Source organism: Mustela erminea, chromosome 3 (assembly GCF_009829155.1).
Source record: "Mustela erminea isolate mMusErm1 chromosome 3, mMusErm1.Pri, whole genome shotgun sequence".
NCBI classification, from domain to species: Eukaryota; Metazoa; Chordata; class Mammalia; order Carnivora; family Mustelidae; genus Mustela; species Mustela erminea.
The window spans coordinates 21,057,437-21,077,660 of NC_045616.1; the positions used below are offsets into that span (position 1 = coordinate 21,057,437).

A 20,224-nucleotide genomic window follows, 5' to 3' on the forward strand; every position below is an offset into this window, starting at 1 on the left:
TGACTTTTTGATTCTAGCCCTTCTGAAGGCTGTAAAGTGGTATCTTATTGTGGTTTTTTATTTGTATTTCCCTGATGATGAGTGATTTGATGATCTTTTCATGTGTGTGTTGGCCATTTCTATGTCTTGTGTGAAAAATATCTATTTAGGTCCTCTGCCCATTTTAATATAATTATTTGTTTTTCGGGTGTTGCATCACCTCATCGTTTAATACCTAACATTATAGGGGCACCTGGCTGGCTCAGTCAGAGGAGTGTGTGACTCTTGATCTCAGGGTCATGAGTTCAAGTCTCACATGAGGTGCAGAGATTAGGTAAATAAATAAAAAACTTTAAAAAATATTTTTAAATAAAAAATAAAATAAAGCTAACACTATAACTCTAGAATTGTTGTTCGGAGAAATAAATAAAACCTTGCAGACAAAATACCTAGGCCTGTTGGTAACCTGCACATGGTCAGTGCTTAATAAATGTGTGCTAAGTATACTGGTGTGGTTTATAATCCTTACAATTTTGTACTTTGGGGGGAAGAAAGCATTGAAGAGAAAAAAATTCTATCTCAGAGCTTATCTGTGTCAGTCTGTGTACATGCCCCTGATGCTGTTTCCCTCCCTCAATTAAAAAATACTGCATGTTTTGACATTATTCCATTATTCTAAGGACCAGTGATTTCTCAGTGGTTTCTAACTCTTACCCTCAGGCTCATGGCAGCATCTCTAGAAGTTATGAGAGTATAATTAAGATCCTAGCATCTTTACTAGAATGAGGTTCCAATTCTTCCCAGTCAAGACTTTTTACATTGTATCACCAATCATCTGCAATTTTTAATAAAACAGAATATAAATTATTACAGCTAAAAGCTACCTAGTGAAGTCACACTTATGACAACCACCCAAATAAAAAAATATTCCAGTGCTTGGTGTGTTGGATCCAAGTACATTAGGCTGAATTCCTCTTAACCTCTCTAACATAACTTACCTGGCCCTTCTCAGTACAACCAATATTAATCTCTACAGCTCTCTCCTCTCCCTCCTTTCCACCACATTCTCCAAAGACACTCCTCTCTCTACCCTGTGCCTCTGTACATCCTGTTCTCTCAACAGAACACACTGCTAATGAAATAGGTATCCAGTTATAATAACAAATCAGTTTGGGATCTTTTAAAAAATATCCTATTCATGTTTATGAAAGATTGTATTTCCAACTAGTAAGAGTCTGTTCTGAAGTTAACCTGAGTTTGTACTGCCTAAATAAAACCAGTTTTTGGAACTCACTAGGCTATGACAATTATAGTAGTATGTTTAGAGAAATGAATATGGTTTTAAGTAAATGGCTAAATAATTATAACATGCTGATCACTCAACTCAATGAATGCATTTTTGTTTTAATAACTATTAGGGCGCCTGGGTGGCTCAGTGGGTTGAGCCTCTGCCTTCGGCTCAGGTCATGATCTCAGGGTCCTGAGATCGAGCCCCACATCGGGCTCTCTGCTCAGCGGGGAACCTACTTCCTCTGCTCTCTCTCTTCCTGCCTGTCTGCCTACCTGTGATCTCTGTCAAATAAATAAATAAAAATCTTTTAAAAAATTTTAATGTATAACTATTACAAGCCTAAATGTAGATATTCACCCAAGGAACTAGTAAAACTCCAAAAGCTTAATGAAATAGAATATAAAGATGCTTCAACTAGCTTATATATTACTAATAACACCTAAATACTCTTCATATTTCTAGAACTGTAATATAACCTATTAGAATAAATAAAATGCATACTATGCCAAGGATGAGAACAGCTTTAAAGGTACAAAATTTCACTAGAAAATGCAAAGTGCAGGGGCGCCTGGGTGGCTCAGTGGGTTAAAGCTTCTGCCTTCAGCTCAGGTCATGATCCCAGGGTCCTGGGATCGAGCCCCACATTGGGCTCTCTGCTCGGCGGGGATCCTGCTCCCCCTCCTCACCCACCTGCCTCTCTGCCCACTTGTGATCGCTGTCTTTCAAATAAGTAAATAAATAAATAAGAAAATGCAAAGTGCAGAAACACTGGAATGAATCATAATCCTAAAATATTAACTAAATATAATTGAAAACAAGCTAAAATCCAAGTTTTTTTATTTTTTAGAAAGCAGATTAGGGTGTAAAGAGGGATAAAAAGACAGAGCAAAGCGAATTTTTATGGCAGTGAAAATAATCCATGATATACTATAAAAGTGGAGATATATATTATTATAAAGTAATCCAAAAGCAAAACATATACAACACCAAGAGTAAACCCGTAATGTAAAACTGTGGACACCGAATTATGATGATGTTCAACTAATTTAGCAGTGTACTACTCTGGCAGGGGATGCTGATAAGGGGGGGAAGCAAGTGGGGGCAGAGGATACAGAGGAGGTCTCCTCTCCTTCCACTCAATTTTGCCATGAATCTAAGACTTCTCTAAAAAATAAAGTCTATTAAGTGGAGGGGGGAACAGATCAGAAAAACTACAAATCGTTGCTAAATGTAGTAGACTCATTTTCTTTAAAAAAAAAAAACTGTATATAGCATTTGTAATTAGCAGGTCTGAATCAACTAGAAACTACATGACAAAGCTAGCATGATAATTCAGCCTTGGATTTATCAGTACCCTATTGAGACCTCTTTGCAGCATTGTTAAGTGTTACCTCCTAACACCTCTAGGGAGTGTGTTTAAATAAAATGTACTCACACACCCCTTCTGTTCATATATGCAGTCCCTTACAGACACAAATTACTTATCCTCCTCAAAAGTCTAAACAGAGTGTCTACTTTCAATAGGATACTTGGGAGATATAAAAAGATTCTTACACTCAAGATCCCTTCCTTTGAGATCTTACAATCCAATCCTGGGAAAAGATCAAAACGTCCAAGGAAGGATACTCCAAGTAGTCAAGTGGTAAACACATGAAACCAGGCTGTCCATCTTTTCCTTCACAGAATGCCTTTCTCCTGACTGGATCCTTCTCATCTTTCAAATCTCAGTATAAATGCTACCACCTCAGAAATATTTCCTGACACCATCCCGTGATTTTCTGTCACAACATCCCATTCCTTTGCTTCACTGCTGGTTTGTTGTTTGTTTTCCATTCTGTAATTACATATTTGGTTGCTGGTTTATAATCTGCAGTCAGTAACAGACTGAATATCCCAGGCAGGCACACACTCCACTGTATTACCAAGAATTTGCAAAGCATTCAATAAACACTGGTTAAATGAATGCACAGGTCTGGGGCTTGGGACAAAGGGCTGGGCTAGAAGTATTGGGGTAGAGATGATAATTTACCTATGAAAACTGGTAAGATCGCCTGTCGAAAATGTGTGGGGTTCTAAGAGTAGAGAATCTAGAATCGAGAACTGAGGAAGCCCAAACATTCAGAGTTTTGAGTAGAACAGGTAACGACTAGGACAGACAAGTCAGATAAACCACCAGGAAGCCAGAGATACACAGTGTTCCAAGAACTTAGTATTCCCTCCCCTGTTGTGTTCTCTTACTCTCTTGGTCAAATAAGTAAAATCTTCTTTAAAAAAAAAAAGGGAGGGGGGAGCTGGGGTTGTTTAAACCTCTGCCTTTGGCTCAGTTCATGATCCCAGGGTCCTGGGATTGAGCACCTTGTTGGGCTCCCTGCTCAGCAGGGAGTCTGCTTCTCCCTCTCTGCCTCTCCCCCTGTTTGTGCTCTCAGTCACTCGCATTCTCTCTCAAATAAACAAAATCTTTAAAAAAAAAATACATTTTTAAAAAGAAGCCAGTATTCAGGGGCACCTGGGTGGCTCAGTGGGTTAAGCCTCTGCCTTCAGCTCAAGTCATAATCCCAGGGTCCTAGGATCGAGCCCCGCATCGGGCTTTCTGCTCAGCAGGGAGCCTGCCTACCCTTCTCTCTCTGACTGCCTCTCTGCCTACTTGTGATCTTTGTCAAATAAATAAATAAAATCTATTTTTTAAAAAAAAGTCAGTATTCAAATGCAGAATGCTGCCAAGAGGTCTAGTGAAAAGTGAACAGAAAAGGATCCACTGGGTTTCATTGCAGGGAGGTTACTGGGAGCCTAGGATGAGATAACAAACTGCACAGCTATGCCCAGATGAGGAAGCAGAGGCACTATCTAAGGGTTAAAACTGTGGAAGGCAACAGAAAGATGGGTGATGGATGGAGACATTCAGTAACTCCTGAACACCCACAAGGTAAAGAGAACCGTTTATCTAGACAGTATGAGATGCAAATAGGCAGGGAAAGCAATCCTCTGCATCCTGAAGTACCCCAGCACCATGAGGTCATCCTGAAAGGCACTGCAACAACTGGGCATACTGCGAGCATTCAGTGTTAGCTGGGGTTGCCTGTGTAACTGACTGTCTCTTCACCAGACTCTAAGTGCCCCAGTGAGGGCAGAGACCACGTGTTTGATCCATGCCTGCGTTCCCAGCACCATACAGATGTCTGGCACAATGTAGGTGCTCAATAAATCGAAACGAAGTCAGAATTCAAAAGGCAATCGTAACAGAAATAATACTGGTTATCTCTGTTCTCTAATTACTTTTACTTTTTTTTTTTTTTAACTGTATGATGACTACGTCACTTGGGCATAACAGTATTCGTTACTTTACGTATTATTGTCATTAAACCTGGCTTCCCCTTTCAGACTCAAGATTCCTGACAGCGAACGCATACCTGCTCATCCCGCGACACGCTCGGGGTCTCGCAGGAAGTCAGGCTAAATACCCATGAACCTGGATCAACGGCACCTTACTAAAGGGCTGTGACAGCAACTTCCACAGAGTGAGTGATCCCAAGGTCACCAGCCAACCCAAGGTCCACGACCCTCTAGAGGCAGCTATCCCCTCGGCGCAGCCGGAGCCTCCGCCTTCCCGGCAGGGGGCGCTGCAGCCTCCTCCGAAGGCGGCCCCGGCCTTAGTCCCCGCCCCCCAGTTCCGCGGTCACCTGCAGCGGCTGCACTCGGGCCTCCGCTCGGCGGGCTCCACCGGCAGCTCCCACAGCGCGTCCGCAAAGGCGCTGTCAGCCAAGGCGCCGTCCGCCTCCGCGCCCAGGGAAGCCTCCGCCGGCGCTGTGTCGCCGTCCCGCCGCTCCTCGTCTTTAGGCGTCTGCGACCTCGAGGGCCCCGACGACCGCGCGACGGGGTCCCCGAGTGTTCGCGCCTCTTTCTGCGGCTCCATGGCCGGCGCTCAGGTCCCGCTGTCACATTGAGCCCTCGCTGCCGCCGGGGGGCGCCACACGCTGGAGAAACCGCCTCGCGCCGCGCGGCGTCACGCACGCAGGCCACGTACGGGGGGGCGGGTCCCCGAAGCCAAGGCTCGAGGTCCCGCCCCGCTGCGGAATTGGGACGAGCCTATTGGTCGGTGCTCGGTGGGCCTTTATACCTGGGAACCAGGAAGGGAAGTGTGGGGGGTCCCGGGGAGCAGATGCGAATAGGTAAGCTTCTCAGGGACAGAAAATAGGAAACCCCTCAGCGGACCTCTCAGGAGCAAACCCTGAATGCGGCTTCCTTAATGTCTCCCCTTTAAAAGCGACAATGAAATGGAATTCTGCATTTTCCACCTGAGGACGGCACTTTGAGAATTAAACTGGTTCCGTGCGTACCACAGTTGGAGCAGCGATGTGATTGATCGCTGAAGGCCAGCAAAGGAGAGCCTGTACGGGCTGACCCCTGGATTCCGAGCTGGTCCGTTTCATGCAAACTCTTCTCTAGACCGGCAGGGAGCTCTGTCCTGTGTCTTATATCTTGGCATTCCTCCTTGGCATCAAGCATACTATTTTACACTAGACACCAAAAATTTTTTTTTAATTTTATTTTCTCAGTGTTCCAAATGTTTCTTAAATGCGGTTTTTAAGTTATCTGAGGCCCCTAAGATCAGGAAAGCGGTTGGAGGGCTGAGATACGGGTGGATGGGGGCGGGGCGGGGGGTGGGGGAAGCCATCAAAAGATAACTACTTTACAAAAAGAAGAAAGAAGATAACTACTTTGGGAGAGAGAGAGGGGAAAGAAGGAAGAAGGAAGGAAATGGAAAGGAAAGAAGAATACTTTGCCCCAGTATTTGCAGCTCCTGGATGACAGCAATATAGCCTGCAGCGTTTTGAAAAGCCAAAGTGAAGTCCGCCTTAGAATGAAGGCAGAAATAGTACTTGCCCAAAATTGGGAGCTGATGCTTCTCATTTATTAATACTGTATGTGACTTCTACCACTGTTGAGCATTTAAACAAAAAATTAGTTTTCATCAGTTATCTAAGTTTTGCGGTCATAATTATTCGATCCCAGAGCCAGGAAGGATTAAACACAAAACAAAGCAGGTTCAACACTAACAGTAATAGAGCAGTATTGTAGTTCTTCAAACAAAGTACTTATTTCAATATTGGGTTTTCAGCCATCTTAAAACCAAGCTGATGAATAGAATACAGAGCTAATGTTTTTAATTATTTTGCATTCTTTTCTGCTGGAAACAGCACCTGTCCTTTCTTTTGGGGTACTCTAAAGAGAGAGAGAAAAGCTGACAGGCCTACCTGGTGAGGGATGGAGGATGGGAGAAAGAACTGACACATGGGCCAGCTGAAATTGGGAAATCATGAGAATCCAGAGACTGTAGAAAGAGAGGTGAATCAGAAAATAAAGAAATACTGGCTGCAGATTTAGGATGGAGAACCAATCCTTTAACTGCCAAAACTAAATTCTCGTGTGACAACCTTTCGACACTTTTCTCTAGTTTCAAGACATGAAATGTTCTCTTAAGTCATTTAAAAGTTCCTCCCAACTGTGAGGTGTGTGAGGGCAAATCAGTCCTGACAGCCTACTTCTATTTGGCTTTCCCTTTAACCCCCACTAATCCGATTACTGGCTGTACACTTCAAAGTATCCAAAATCCAATCATTTATCTCTTTTACTACTTCTGCCCTTGTTTAAGCCCCCGTCATTTCTTGCATAGGGTATCGCCATAGACACATAAATGGTCTCTTGCTCTCTCCTGGCTTCTCTGATAAATCTGTTCTCCCAGAGGTTGACCAGAATCAAAGAAAACTCCCACATAGCAGGGATGCAGCCAGAGGTAGGAGAAGAGTCATCTGTCCTCTGGAAAGCAAGACATTCACCCAATATCCAGGTTTGTTAACCCCGACCTTGAGAAGCCCAAAGAGATGTATCACCTACCAAGCAGCTGCTACTTAATGTGAGGTCACCATCCTAGGGTAGACTCGTGTCAGAACAGACATCAGTGATCCAACATCTGAGAAATGCCAAGACATCAAGAAGGGGAGCAAAAGTTCCTTTAAGGTATACTACTGATTTATGAGAGCAAGACTGTTGCAAGATAATGTGTTAGTTTATATATTGTTTATCTCCCAGCCCCTAGTAGGTAACCTGGGTTGTTGGCCTCAGGACAGTGAGTGGTAAAAACTGATTAGAGACATCACAATATCAGACCATGGGGTGGGGGCGTGGGCAGGTTGTTAGGGATGGTAAGTGCCCTTTTGGTAAAAGAAAAAACCAAAGTCCCACCCCCACTCCCACATGGCTCCCAGGAGATGAGCCAACATCCAGATAGGAGGAATAAGGGAATGACTTCATGCATGCCTTGAGGAAATGAACCATTTCCAGGCTTGTAAATATCCTGCTGCAACATCAGAATACTTGGGGCCAAGAAGACAAGAACAGTGGCATCTCACTGGTAGCAAATGAGGACAAAACTTCCAGGGGCCTCCCTGAGGTTTCTATACAAGATCCTTGAGACCTTAAGTGTTACTGATAAGGGAAAGGGCATCAGTAGTATCTGAGATTGAATACCCTGCCAGTGCAGTAGGATAAAGATCCAGCATTGAATAAACTTGGATTTAACTGAAATAAAGATAGGGCACCTGGGTGGCCCAGCCAGGTGAGTGTCCAACTCTTGACTTCGGCTCAGGGTCGTGATCTCAGGATCTTAGGGTTGAGCCCTAATACAGGCTCTGGGCTAACATGGAGCCTGCTTAGGATTCTCTCTCCCTCCCTCTCTCTGCCCCTTCACTCCTCCCCACTCCTGTGTACTTTCTATAAATCAATCCATCAGTCAATGAAGTAAAACTGCATTTCCTGCCGTTATTTGCTTTCTGTCAATGCTGTAACAGATTACCATAAACTTTGTGGCTTATAACAATACGCATTTATTATCTTACATGTTTGTATATTAGAAATCTGATAGAGATCTCATAGGGCTAAAATCTACATGGGGGAAGGTTGCATTTCCTTTGGAGGCTCTAAAGGAGACTCCCTTTCCTTGCTCATCATTCAGGTTATTGGCAGGATTCAGTTCCATGTGGTTGTCATTTTCTTCCTGGCTATCAGCTTTTTGATGTCACCCATATTTGACTTGTAGGAGAAGCAAATGGTTGGTTACCTTTACTACATCTCATAGGTTTAGAGAATGAAATCAACAAGACAGACCAATGGGAGAAAAGCATTCATATTTACTTAAAAAAAGATTTTCAGGACACCTGGCTGGCTCAGTGGGTTGATCCTCTGCTCTTTGGCTCGGGTCGCAGTCCCAGGGTCCTGGGATGGAACCCCGCATCAGGCTCTCTGCTCAGCAGGGAGCCTGCTTCCTCCTCTCTCTCTGCCTGCCTCGCTGCCTATTTGTGATCTCTGCCTATCCAGTAAATAAATTTAAAAAAAAAAAAAAAAAAAAAAGATCTGCATGACCAGGGAGCCTTTCTAAGGGACAAGGACCCAAAGAAGTTGTGAAACCAACTTGCTTTTACATTAGATTGAACAAAGACAGGCGATTGTGGGAAAGTGACTCAACTCTGTGGGCAGGCTGAAGCAAGATCAGAATTATTTTAATGAGGATGGTTTGTATAGACTTCTCTTGATCTCAATTTCCTGTCCTTGGCGATTAGCATGTGTTTACCTTCTGGAATAGAGAGGACAACTTTCATATAGGAATGAATATCTCCTTTTAAACAAAAGAAGGAAGGTCAGTGTTTTTCTTGTATTTGCCATCTTTCAAGCGTCTTTCACTCAGAACAGTCAAAATGCTAAAGTGCCATATGTCTGGGGCAGAATCTTCTGGACCTTTGATCCAGTAATGGCAGGTTGAGTTCCTGTTATGATTCAACTCTCCCCAGCCCCTTCTACCATAGTGTTAAAAAGAAAACCACAAGCCCCAAATGGTGTCACTTAGCCAAGTCACCAAACTGGGGCTTCATGTCCAACAGTATTAGGTGACTGTTAGAGCCTTCCCCAGAAATGTAGTCTTACCTGGTCAGGTAATTTTCTGGATCAGGAATTGTCTGATCAGAACCAATGAAGTCATCTGTCACATGGACCCTCCCTATCCCCCAATCCACATTAAAGGACCCATCTGTCCCCAAATGAAGATGACCTCACCTGAAATCATCCTTTTTTCTATTTATGACTTCCTCGCTCCCTTGTTCTGCCTTTAAAAACCTTTCCTTGTCTGCAGCCCCTTGGAGCTCCCCTCTACTTACAGGATAGGGGTACTACATGACTCAGGAACTGATTTAAAAAGCCCATTATATCTTCAAATTGACTTGTCTAACAGAGCAGATGTCAGCATGGGGAATCTGAAGCGAACTTGTGACAGCATTTGGGAAACAAGAAACGAACCTGCGACCCTCTCTGAGTTCAGTCTTTCTCTCCATTTCCAAGGGTCCTTGGTGAGTCTCTCTTGGTTGGAGTTTCACTCTGTATTGGAGCTCCTAATTGGCTTTTCGATCCAGCTAATGGGTCAGTCTAGACTGGACAGAAGGTTCCAACAGAACACCAGTCCCCACCTCCCCCCCCACCCCACTCCCCCATCCCCATTCAGTCCACAGTTCCACAAAGGACAACCCCCATTCATATCTGCTGCCCCCATGTGCCAGACTTTGTTGGCTTCGTCCTTTCCCCAATTCCAGTCTGCAGTCTCCCCCAGTGGAGTCTGCTGGTATTGTCTATGCTGGGAATTGCTAGTGGTGTGCTCATCGGCTTCCACTGCATAGTTGAAGTAACCCAAACCCTGGCCTTCGTTTCTCTCCACAGATTCCACGTTGGTAACTGCTCGTGGGCAGCCACAGTACTCCACTGATTTGGAAATCAGCCCGCAGTCTCCAGTCTTCAAGGTCTGCTGGTTCATCCTCTCTCCAGTTCCTAGTTTCTTGGTTATGTCACTAGCTGGACCCCAAGACCTGACCTTTACTGTGCACCTTCTTGCACTCAAGGACCTTTCTCCCACATTCTTCCTTAAGCTCTTCTTTCCAGCTTATCCCTTAACTCAAGGTAAAAGAAAAGCAAAACCACCCCTCCAGCAACAGCAATTTACCTCCGGCCAGCCCAGGCCACTCACACCAGTGCGAGCTAAACCCCTGACTCCTCTCTGCACAGGTGGACCATGGAATGACCTCTGGGTTGACCTGTGAGTGCCTTTATCTCATTATAATACTAAAATCCCCAGCAAAGGAAGAGCACAAGCGCCATCTGCATAACATAGGATGTGTGTCTAGGCAGGTTTCCTTAAGGTCTCTGCATAGGAGGACCAGGCTTTCCCATCTAAATATTCATCCTTACCCAAATATAAGGAATCCACCCACCTTTGCTTGGCGAGTCACAGTTGGGAAGTTATTCCCCGTGATCTCCTTCCCTGTTGCTTTCCTTCTTTGTGTGGCTGTTCAGCCTGGAGCAGTTTCTGACTCACCAAGGAGCAACTCCCGTTGGTTTGGGTACATTACCACACATAGATAGACACATATGAGCATATAGATGCAAACAGAGACCTTACCGCTTTGGCTTTAAACTGAAAGCCACGCTATAAAATAGGTACAAACCTCACTGCTTTATAGAAGTTGGTCCTAAATTACTTTCTCTGGCAGATGGAGTAAGTTAGGTTTACTTGTCTAGATGTCTAAAACTTCTATTTCAATGTGTGGAGAAGATTTTTAAGATTTGTATTTGTCTCTGGAATTAATCTTAAGGAGGTTGTGCTAGAGTTTGGGCACAAGAGCCCTTTTAGGAGTTTTTATTTTTAAAAGGCCTCTTTTCCCTTTTTTCCCCCACTGTCTCAGGCCTTTGGGGGCTGTTTCTATTTCAAAGGCATGACAAGATTCATAACTTCAAGGGACAGAGAAAGAAGGCAGTTTCCTCCAAGAAGGACTTTGCTTTCCTAGGGCTGATAATTTAAATGCCTTTTGAGATAACAGATGTTTTGCAGTTGGAAAAAGGAATAGTTTAATTTTGAATTGCCTCTAGAGCTGATTTTTGCATTGCAAAAGGTTTGTCAGATAAGGACAGCAACTCTCAGTTTCTCAAAAAATTGGGTCGTAATTTAAATAACATGGATTGATGCACCTCTCCGAGTACATCATCTTCAATGTGCTTCCTTCCTTCTGGGGACAAGGTTGTAATTTTAAATATTTCTGGCAGTACTTGCTAACTCCCCTTGGGTTGAAGAGGGGCTCCCAAACAAGGTACAAAGTATACTAACTCCCTGAGATTCAAAGTCACTTCCAAACACAGCCAGAAGAAATAACCAATAACCTGCATGTCCTAGGCAGGCAAAAAGCCAAGCCCTTTTATCTAAAATAAGGCAGTCACTATCCCTAGGAGAGAAAAGACCAATAACCAATGGGTCTGGGTTTGGAGGGGAAGAGACAACTTAAAAAAAAATTTTTTTTAAGATTTTATTTATTTATTTGACAGGCAAAAATCACAAGTAGGCAGAGTCAAAGGAAGGAAACAGGCTCCCTGCTGAGCAGAGAGTCTGACTCAAAGCTTGATCCCAGGACCCAGGGATCATGACCTGAGCTGAAAGTAGAGGCTTTAACCTACTGAGCCGCCCAGGAGTCCCAACAACTTGAAGTTTTATTGTCCTCTTTAGACTGGACACTATAGACAAGAGATCCAGAGGAACAATGTAAGAATTTTCACTGTTGGGGCACCTGGGTGGCTCAGTGGGTTGGGGCCTCTGCCTTAGGCTCAGGTCATGATCCTGGGGTCCTGGGATCAAGCCCAGCATTGGGCTCTCTGCTCAGCGGGAAGCCTGCTTTCTCCTCTCTCTCTGCCTGTCTCTCTGCCTACTTGTGATCTCTTTCTTTCTGTCAAATAAATAAATAAAATCTTTAAAAAAAAAAAAAAAAAGAATTTTCACCCTTTGCTGCCTCCTGTCAGTTTTCCCAGGATCCCCTCTGTAGGCTCTGGTATGTACCAGAGTTTCCCCTTAGCTGTTTCAGGGAATAACATAGCCGTTTACCAGAATGTCCCTCAGTTTCATAAACTCTGGGAGGAGCCCGTATGGGGGCCCTCCTGTGAAGGTAGATATGAGCGTATCTGCAAGGCCATTAACTTGGTAGACTTTAGATTATGGTTGTGTAGTCCCTTCAGAGTGGAAAAACAATTCAGACAGAGGATTAGTAGAATGAGTACTTGAAGGAAGGAAGAGGGGAGCAGTAGGAGTTAGCCAGTCTTACAGTCTTATTTTAGGTACCTCTTATGTCTTCAATTTTTCATTAGCATTTTGCAGTGAATCTTTCAATGAAACTATTTTGGAATTCTGAAAACTTTTAGAGGCTTCTGCTTGACAATTAAAAGAGGTATCCTATTGTGTTTAATTTGGGAACGCTTGGTTTCAGTTGCACTTTTTTTTTTTCAAGATTTTTATTTATTTTATTTGACAGAAAGAGACAGTAAGAAAGGGAATACAAGCAGGGGGGAGTGGGAGAGGGAGAAGCAGGCTCCCCACTGTGCAGGGAGCCCGAAGCAGGACTCAAATCCCCGGACCTTGAGATCATGATTTGAACTGAAGGCAGACACTTAACTACTGAGTCACCCAGACGCCCCACAGGTGCACTTTGTAAATGATGATATCTAACTGGAACATTCCCTGGAAAGGCCATCATATTTCTAGGCTGTAATTCTCTGGAAGGCTGATAGCAGTTTGGGTAGATCCCTACGTGAAAATGGCATTAACCCACATGTCTTCCAGCCAAATCTAGCTGCAAATAGGATGCAATTGACATTTCTGCCCAGCCTTTTTGGGGGCCACTCAACCTGATGGTTACCAACCCAAATTCTTTAGGACACAAAACAAGCTTCTAGATTTTTTCGGTTTCTGGGACCATGGTTCATATATATAAAATAAGCAGGTGTGCTGGAAGTTGGAGTGCTTAATTCTTTGGATTTTAAGGATCCCATTCCATTATCATTTATTATCTTTCTTTTAGGTAAGCCTTTACCTCACGTGTTCATTAACAGAAACAACAGCACCAAGGAAATGGAGCTGTGGACACCGGGAGTTAACAGATACCAAACCAACGTGGGTTCCTCATTGGGTAGTCAGAAACTGCTCCAAGTTGAACAGCCACACAAAGAAAACTTTTTTTGCAGCAGGTAAGGAGATCACGGGGAACAACTTCCAAAGCTGTGACTCCCCAAGCAAGGGTGGATGGATTCCTTGTATTTGGGTAAGGATGATTATTTAGATGGGAAAGCCTGGTCCTCCTATGCAGAGACCTTAAGGAAACCTGCCTAAACACACATCTTATGTTATGCAGATGATGCTTGTGCTCCTCCTTACCTGGGGATTTTAGTATTATAATGAGATAAAGGTAGTCACAGGTCAATCCAGAGGTCATTCTAGTCCACCTGTGCAGAGGGAGTCAGGGGTTTAGCTCACACTGGTGTGAGTGGCCTGGGCTGGCTGGAGGTAAGTTGCTGTTGCTGGAGGGGTGGTTTTGCTTTCCTTTTACCCTGAGTTAAGGGATAAGTTGGAAAGAAGAGCTTAAGGAAGAAAGTGAGACAAAGGTCATTAAGTGCAAGCAGATGAGCAGTAAAGGTCAGGTCTTCAGGTCTAAGTGGTGACAGTAGATGTGTAAAATTTTTTACCTCTGGATGGTATTGCCAATATGAACTTGTAAAAGAATTCTGTTTAATTGGTCAGTTGGTTTTAACAAGTAGTTATATAAATCAGTATTCATAAAAACTATAAGAAATATAATAGAAACCAACCCAAATACATTCAAGTTAAAGAGATCTCAGAAAATATTCTATAAGAGTTTGTTTAAGTTTGATGGTTTAATTAGGAGAGATGCATCTTTAAAGTTCTCAGCATTAAATGTAAAGCTTTTATTCTACCTGAGTTTTCTAGCTAAATAAGCTCATTTAAAGTTCTAAAAGATCTTTTAACCAAAAAAATAACTTGGGATTATGGCTAATTTTGCCTAATGTTTAGTAAAATGTTTATAACAATCTAGAAATGATTGTTAAGAACAAGTGAATTTAAAAGATATGGGCAAGATCAAAATTTATAAATGAAGTTTTCAGTAATACGGTGTCTGCTTAAATAGTTACCCAAATCTTTATGATAACTTAAAACATTAGAGTTTGGCTAAGTTAAATTAAATTGTGGATAGTCACTGTTTTACCCAGAACTGGGTTCCCCTCTCTGAACCAAAAGATAAAACCAAAACAAAGAGTAGGAAAAGGAAGGGTTTTGCCTGAAACAAGTAAAGGAGAACACTGGGGATATTTCCCCAACATAGTGTCTCCCAAAACAACAAAACTGGGGCTAGTTTTAAGGTAACAGTACATATATATTCATGAAGGGGCTTGAGCAATGGGAGAATTCAGCATAAAATTGCGGCAAAATGTGTTGGAGAGGATGTGGAGAAAGGGGAACCGTCTTACACTGTTGGTGGGAATGCAAGTTGGTGCAGCCACTTTGGAGAACAGTGTGGAGATTCCTTAAGAAATTAACAATAGAGCTTCCCTATGACCCTACAATTGCACTACTGGGTATTTACCCCAAAGATACAGATGTAGTGAAAAGAAGGGCCATCTGTACCCCCAGTGTTCATAGCAGCAATGGCCACGGTCATCAAACTGCGGAAAGAACCAAGATGCCCTTCAATGGATGAATGGATAAGGAAGATGTGGTCCATATACACTATGGAGTATTATGCCTCCATCAGAAAGGATGAATACCCAACTTTTGTAGCAACATGGACGGGACTGGAAGAGATTATGCTGAGTGAAATAAGTCAAGCAGAGAGAGCCAATTGTTTTCACTTATTTGTGGAGCATAACAAATAACATGGAGGACATAGGGAGATGGAGAGGAGAAGGGAGTTGAGGGAAATTGGAAGGGGAGATGAACCATGAGAGACTATGGACTCTGAAAAACAATCTGAGGGATGGAGGGTGGGAGGTTGGGGGAGCCAGGTGGTGGGTATTATGGAGGGTACATATGGCATGGAGCACTGGGTGTGGTGCATAAACAATGAATTCTGTTATGCTGAAAAGAAATTAATTAAAAAAATAAATGCCAATAGAAACACACTAAAAAAGGGGCAAAAGTCATCTTTTTTATTTTAAAGATTTGATTTATTTATTTGAGAGAGAGTGAAAGCGAGAGAGATCACAGAAGGAGAGGGAGAAGCAGACTCAGTATCTGAGCAGAGGCTGATGCGGGCCTCGATCCCAGGACATGGCCTGAGCGTGGAAGGCAGGGAAGGCAGACAGTTAACCAACTGAGCCACTCAGGCACCCCGGAGCAAAAGTCATCTTAAGGTGACAGAGCCATATAGAAGTCACAAGGGCCTACAAAGGTCAACACCCTCAGTTCTCTGTCTTTAGCTGACCTAGTATCTGAGTGCTCAGAGGGGTTTAAATCCAGCAAATATAACTCAAGAATTATTGCTTTTAGGAGATCTTTACTTCTGAACCAGAACCATCAGTTTTACCACTGCTTTACTGTTCCTGATATGATTAGGCTGTCTTCTGGCCTAATAGTAGCTGTTTGTTCTTACATTCTTTTATTCCTTTAAAATCATTTCAGACTGCTGAGGTCTATTCTTTTAATTTCTATATATCCCAGGAAGTGTTCTGCAAGATAATTCACTTTGGGCCAGTAGTGCTGGTCAGGCCCAGATCACAAGATGGCAGGGAGCCTAAAATGACTCTTCTGATGTCTAGGAAGCCATGTCTTATCTTTTTTTTGTTTTTTACAGGGACCCCTAACTCTTTCTGCTTACAATTAAATCTCTAAATCGTTTCCAAATAAGATAAAATACTAAAACATAAAATACTAAGCATGGGTTTATCTACTTTAGGCTTCTTACTGGAGAAACTAAAAGATATTTGATAGTGCTACATTAGAAAATTGAAAAAGGCATATCCTTTTCAATATGGGGGAATGGGGTAGGGAGGGCACGTGATGTAATGAGCACTGGATATCATATAAGACTGATGAACCATTGAACTCTGTCTCTGAAATTAATAACACACCGTATGTTAACTAACTGAATTTAAGTAAAAAAAAAAGAAAAGAAAAAGGCATAGCCTCTAGAAATTATGAAATATATTCATAAATTTGCCATCTAAAGAATGTTGGTATAACAATTGAAAATTACTACTTAGTTTTCAGAAGACATAAAGGTTTCTGAGGACAAAAAAAAAATCCTAAAATATGTAATTAAAGCCATTAAGGTTTATAGAAAAGGAACCTTTGGAAAGGAATTTTAGTATGTGAGAACAGGTAAGAAGAGCTGGAGGTTTGAATGATACATATGGTAATGGATCAGAATTGGAGACATCAGTATAAATTCATGTTTAGGTTAAGATGGATACAGATGGGGGTGTCTGGGTGGCTCAGTGGGTTAAGCCGCTGCCTTCAGGCTCAGGTCATGATCTCAGGGTCCTGGGATCGAGTGCCCCATCGGGCTCTCTGCTCAGCAGGGAGCCTGCTTCTCTCTCTCTCTCTCTCTCTCTCTCTCTCTCTCTCTCTGCCTGCCTCTCTACCTACCTGTGATCTCTCTCTGTCAAATAAATAAATAAAATCTTTAAAAAAAAAAAAGATGGATACAGATGGTCGATACCATCTGAGAAATATGTGTAAACATATATATATGCACAGTATAAGACATATATTTCCTTGTGCTGTCAACTGACAGGGCTTAGGAGCAACAAGATTCCCCATAGCAATAAATATAACTACACCCATTTCTTGCTTTCTAATGCTATTCAGTAATAAAAAGAACCAGGGATCCATGGAGTAAGGGAAAATTCCTGGGACAGGAAATATACAAAATGAGCCTATACAGGGGTGCCTGGGTGGCTTAGTCGGTTAAGCATCTGCCTTAAGCTCATGTCATGACCCCAGCCAGGGTCCTGGGATCGAGTCCAAAGTGGGGTCCCCTACACAGTGTGGAGACTGCTTCTCCCTCTCCCAATGACCCTCCTGTTTGCTCCTGCCCTCACTCTCTCTCTCTCAAATGAATAAATTTTTTAAAAAATATTTTTAAGAAACTCAAAACTAACCTACACAGCATTTTCTAGTGCCACAGAGTAAGCAAATGATAAAAATAAAAATGATTTTTAAATATACACAAAAATGGATGTATGTAGAAGGGACAAAGGAGCCAACTGAAAGAGTATCCAGCAGCCAAAACTAGAACAATTTGAGCCACAAAATAAATAACTCAACATAGGAGTTCATGTAGCTATAAATAAATAACTGAGTAAATAAATAAAATGGAGGAGAAGGGACAAATCCCCCATGCAGAAGAATCCCAAATAATTTATGGAGATATGTAATAATTTATGTAGACATAACTCCCCACTCCTTAAATATAGTCTGTGTATAGTGACTTCCTGAAAAAGAATATAGTATAGAAAGGGACTGGAGGGAGAGTAACTTTTCAGTGGAACAGTCTGATAAATGCTCCCTCAGTGAGATGGTCAAGGTCAATGAACAGTGATAAGTCATGATGAGAGATGATATTATGAAAATGGCAATTGTTCTCTGGTTTCTTCCTTTCTCAAAACTTTAACTGCAGTCTAATCTAAGAAAAACATCTAATATATTCCCAGTTGAGGAACTTGCTACAAAAATACCTGATCAGTATTTCTTAAAACTGTCAAAGCAATTAAAACCAAAACCAAAAACAAAAGGTCTGAGAACCTCTCGCTAAGAGGAGTCAAAAAATGCCTGGTGGCAAATGTATGATATCCTGGATGGAATGCTGGAACAAAAAAAAAAAAAGGAAAACAAAGGGGGAAAAAAGGAAATCTGAATAAAAGGTGAACTGTAGTAAATAATAACGTATTTATTCTAGCTTATGAATTGTGACAAATATACCATGATAATGTAAGGTGTTAATAATAGGGGAAGTGGGTGCTGGATGTAAAGGAATTTTCCGTACTAGCCTTACAATTTTTCTCTAAGTCAAAAACCATTCTGAAAACTAAAGTATTTAAAAGAGAAAAAGACAGTTGTAAGCAGTTAAAACATAAACTACAAAAAGTTCCCTATCATAACAGAAACATAAAATCCCTAGGACTAACCTTAAGCAGAAGTAAGTACTATATGATGAAAAAAAGTAAAAAATTCACAGATGATATGAAAACATCTGATAACTGAAGATGAATATCATTTGTCTCTGTATAAAACCAAATGTAAAAAACACGTCATTTCTTCCCAAACTATATAATGTTTGTACAAACCTAAGTGGGGTTTATTTACTGCTGGTACACATGTAAAGTGGTAGGGGGCACCTGGGTGACTTGGTTGAGCAGTGGGCTCTTGGTTTGGCTGTGGTCATGATCTGAGGCTCTGGGGATTGATCCCTATGTTGGGCTTCGAACTCAGCACAGAGTTTGCTTCTGTCCCTTTCTCCCTGCCCCACCACCCACCCCCCACATCACTCCACCTGTATGCACTCTCTCTTTCTCTCTCTCAAATAAACAAACGTAAAATTGTCAGCACCCGGATGGCTCAGCTCATGATCCCAGGGCCCTACAATCAAGCCCCATCAGGCTCCCTGCTCAGTGGGGAGCCTGCTTCTCTCTCTCCCTCTGCCTGCCCCTCCCCCTTGCTTGTGCTCTGCACCGCCCCCCCACCACCGTCAAATAAATAAGTGAAATCTTTTTTAAAAAATGAAAAATGGTAGTTTTATGGCAGTTTCAGTACAGTTAAATATAACTGCCTTCAGACCTAGCCTTTTTACTCTTCCCCAAAGAAATGAATATGTATATCCACACAAAAATGTGTATTTAAATGTTCACAGTAGCTTTATTCACAGTATCCAGAAACTAGGGGGAAAAACATGAATATCCACCAATAAACCAACAGATAAACAAAACATGGTATACCCACAGTTATGGAAAAATACAGACAATAGGAAAAAAATGATAATACTAATATGTATAACAATGCGTTTGAATCTAAAAAGCATGATGCTGAGTATGATTCTATATATATAAAACTCTAGAAAATTCAAACCGATCTATACTGACCAAAAAAAAAAAAAAAATCAAACCAAACCCACATTGGTGTTGGCATGGGGCCAAGGGCAGAAGAAGGGCTGTATAGAAAGTGGTTCAAGGAAACTTTTATCATTTTTTATATTTTTAATTTAAATTTAATAAATTAACATATAATGATTACTAGTTTCAGAGGTAGAGGTCAGTGATTCATCAGTCTTATATAATAGATAGTGCTCATTACATCACATGTACTCTCTAATGTCCATCACCCAAGTACCCCATCTTCATTTCCTATGATTGAGAGTCTCTTAATGTTTGTCTCCCTCTCTGATTTTGTTTTATTTTTTCCTTTCTCCCCCTATGATCCTCTGCCTTATTTCTTAAATTCTACATATCAGTGAGGTCATATGATAATTGTCTTCCTATGATTGACATATTTTGCTTAGCATAATACGCTCTAGTTCTGTCCACATCATTGAAAATGGCAAGATTTCACTTTTTGATGGATAAGTAGTATTCCATTGTGTATACGTACCACATCTTTATCTACTCATTTGTTGATGGATATCTAGGTTCTTTCCATAGTTTGGCTATTGTGGACATTGCTTCTATAAACACTGGGGTGCATATGCCCCCCCAGGATCACTACATTTATATCTTTGGGGTAAATCCCTATTCACGCAATTGCTGGGTCACAGGGTAGCTCTATTTTCAACTTTTTGAGGAGCCTCCATACTATTTTCTAGAGTGGCCACATCAGTTTGCATTCCCCCAACAGGGTAAGAGGGTTCCCCATTCTCTGCATTCTTGCCAACATCTGTCATTCTCTAAGTGGTTAACTTTAGCCATTCTTACTTGTGTGAGGTGGTATCTTTTTTTTTTTTTAAGATTTTAGTCATTTTATCTATTTGACAGACAGAGAGATCACAAGTAGGCAGAGAGAGAGGGGGAAGCAGGCTCCCTGCCAAGCAGAGAGCCCAATGC

At 42.0% G+C, this 20,224-nt stretch overlaps 1 protein-coding gene across 2 annotated transcripts in view; it reads right to left on the reverse strand.

The window, feature by feature from the left end:
- Nucleotides 1-5,292, reverse strand: part of DTWD2 (DTW domain containing 2) — a 101,939-nt gene extending 96,647 nt beyond the window's left edge. For both annotated transcript variants that reach the window (XM_032335416.1, XM_032335414.1), the window contains exon 1: nt 4,948-5,292. In XM_032335416.1, coding sequence (XP_032191307.1) covers nt 4,948-5,180 — 233 coding nt within the window. In that variant the 5' untranslated portion in view covers nt 5,181-5,292. The remainder of the gene's footprint in view (nt 1-4,947) is intronic.
- Nucleotides 5,293-20,224: the final 14,932 nt, after the last annotated feature.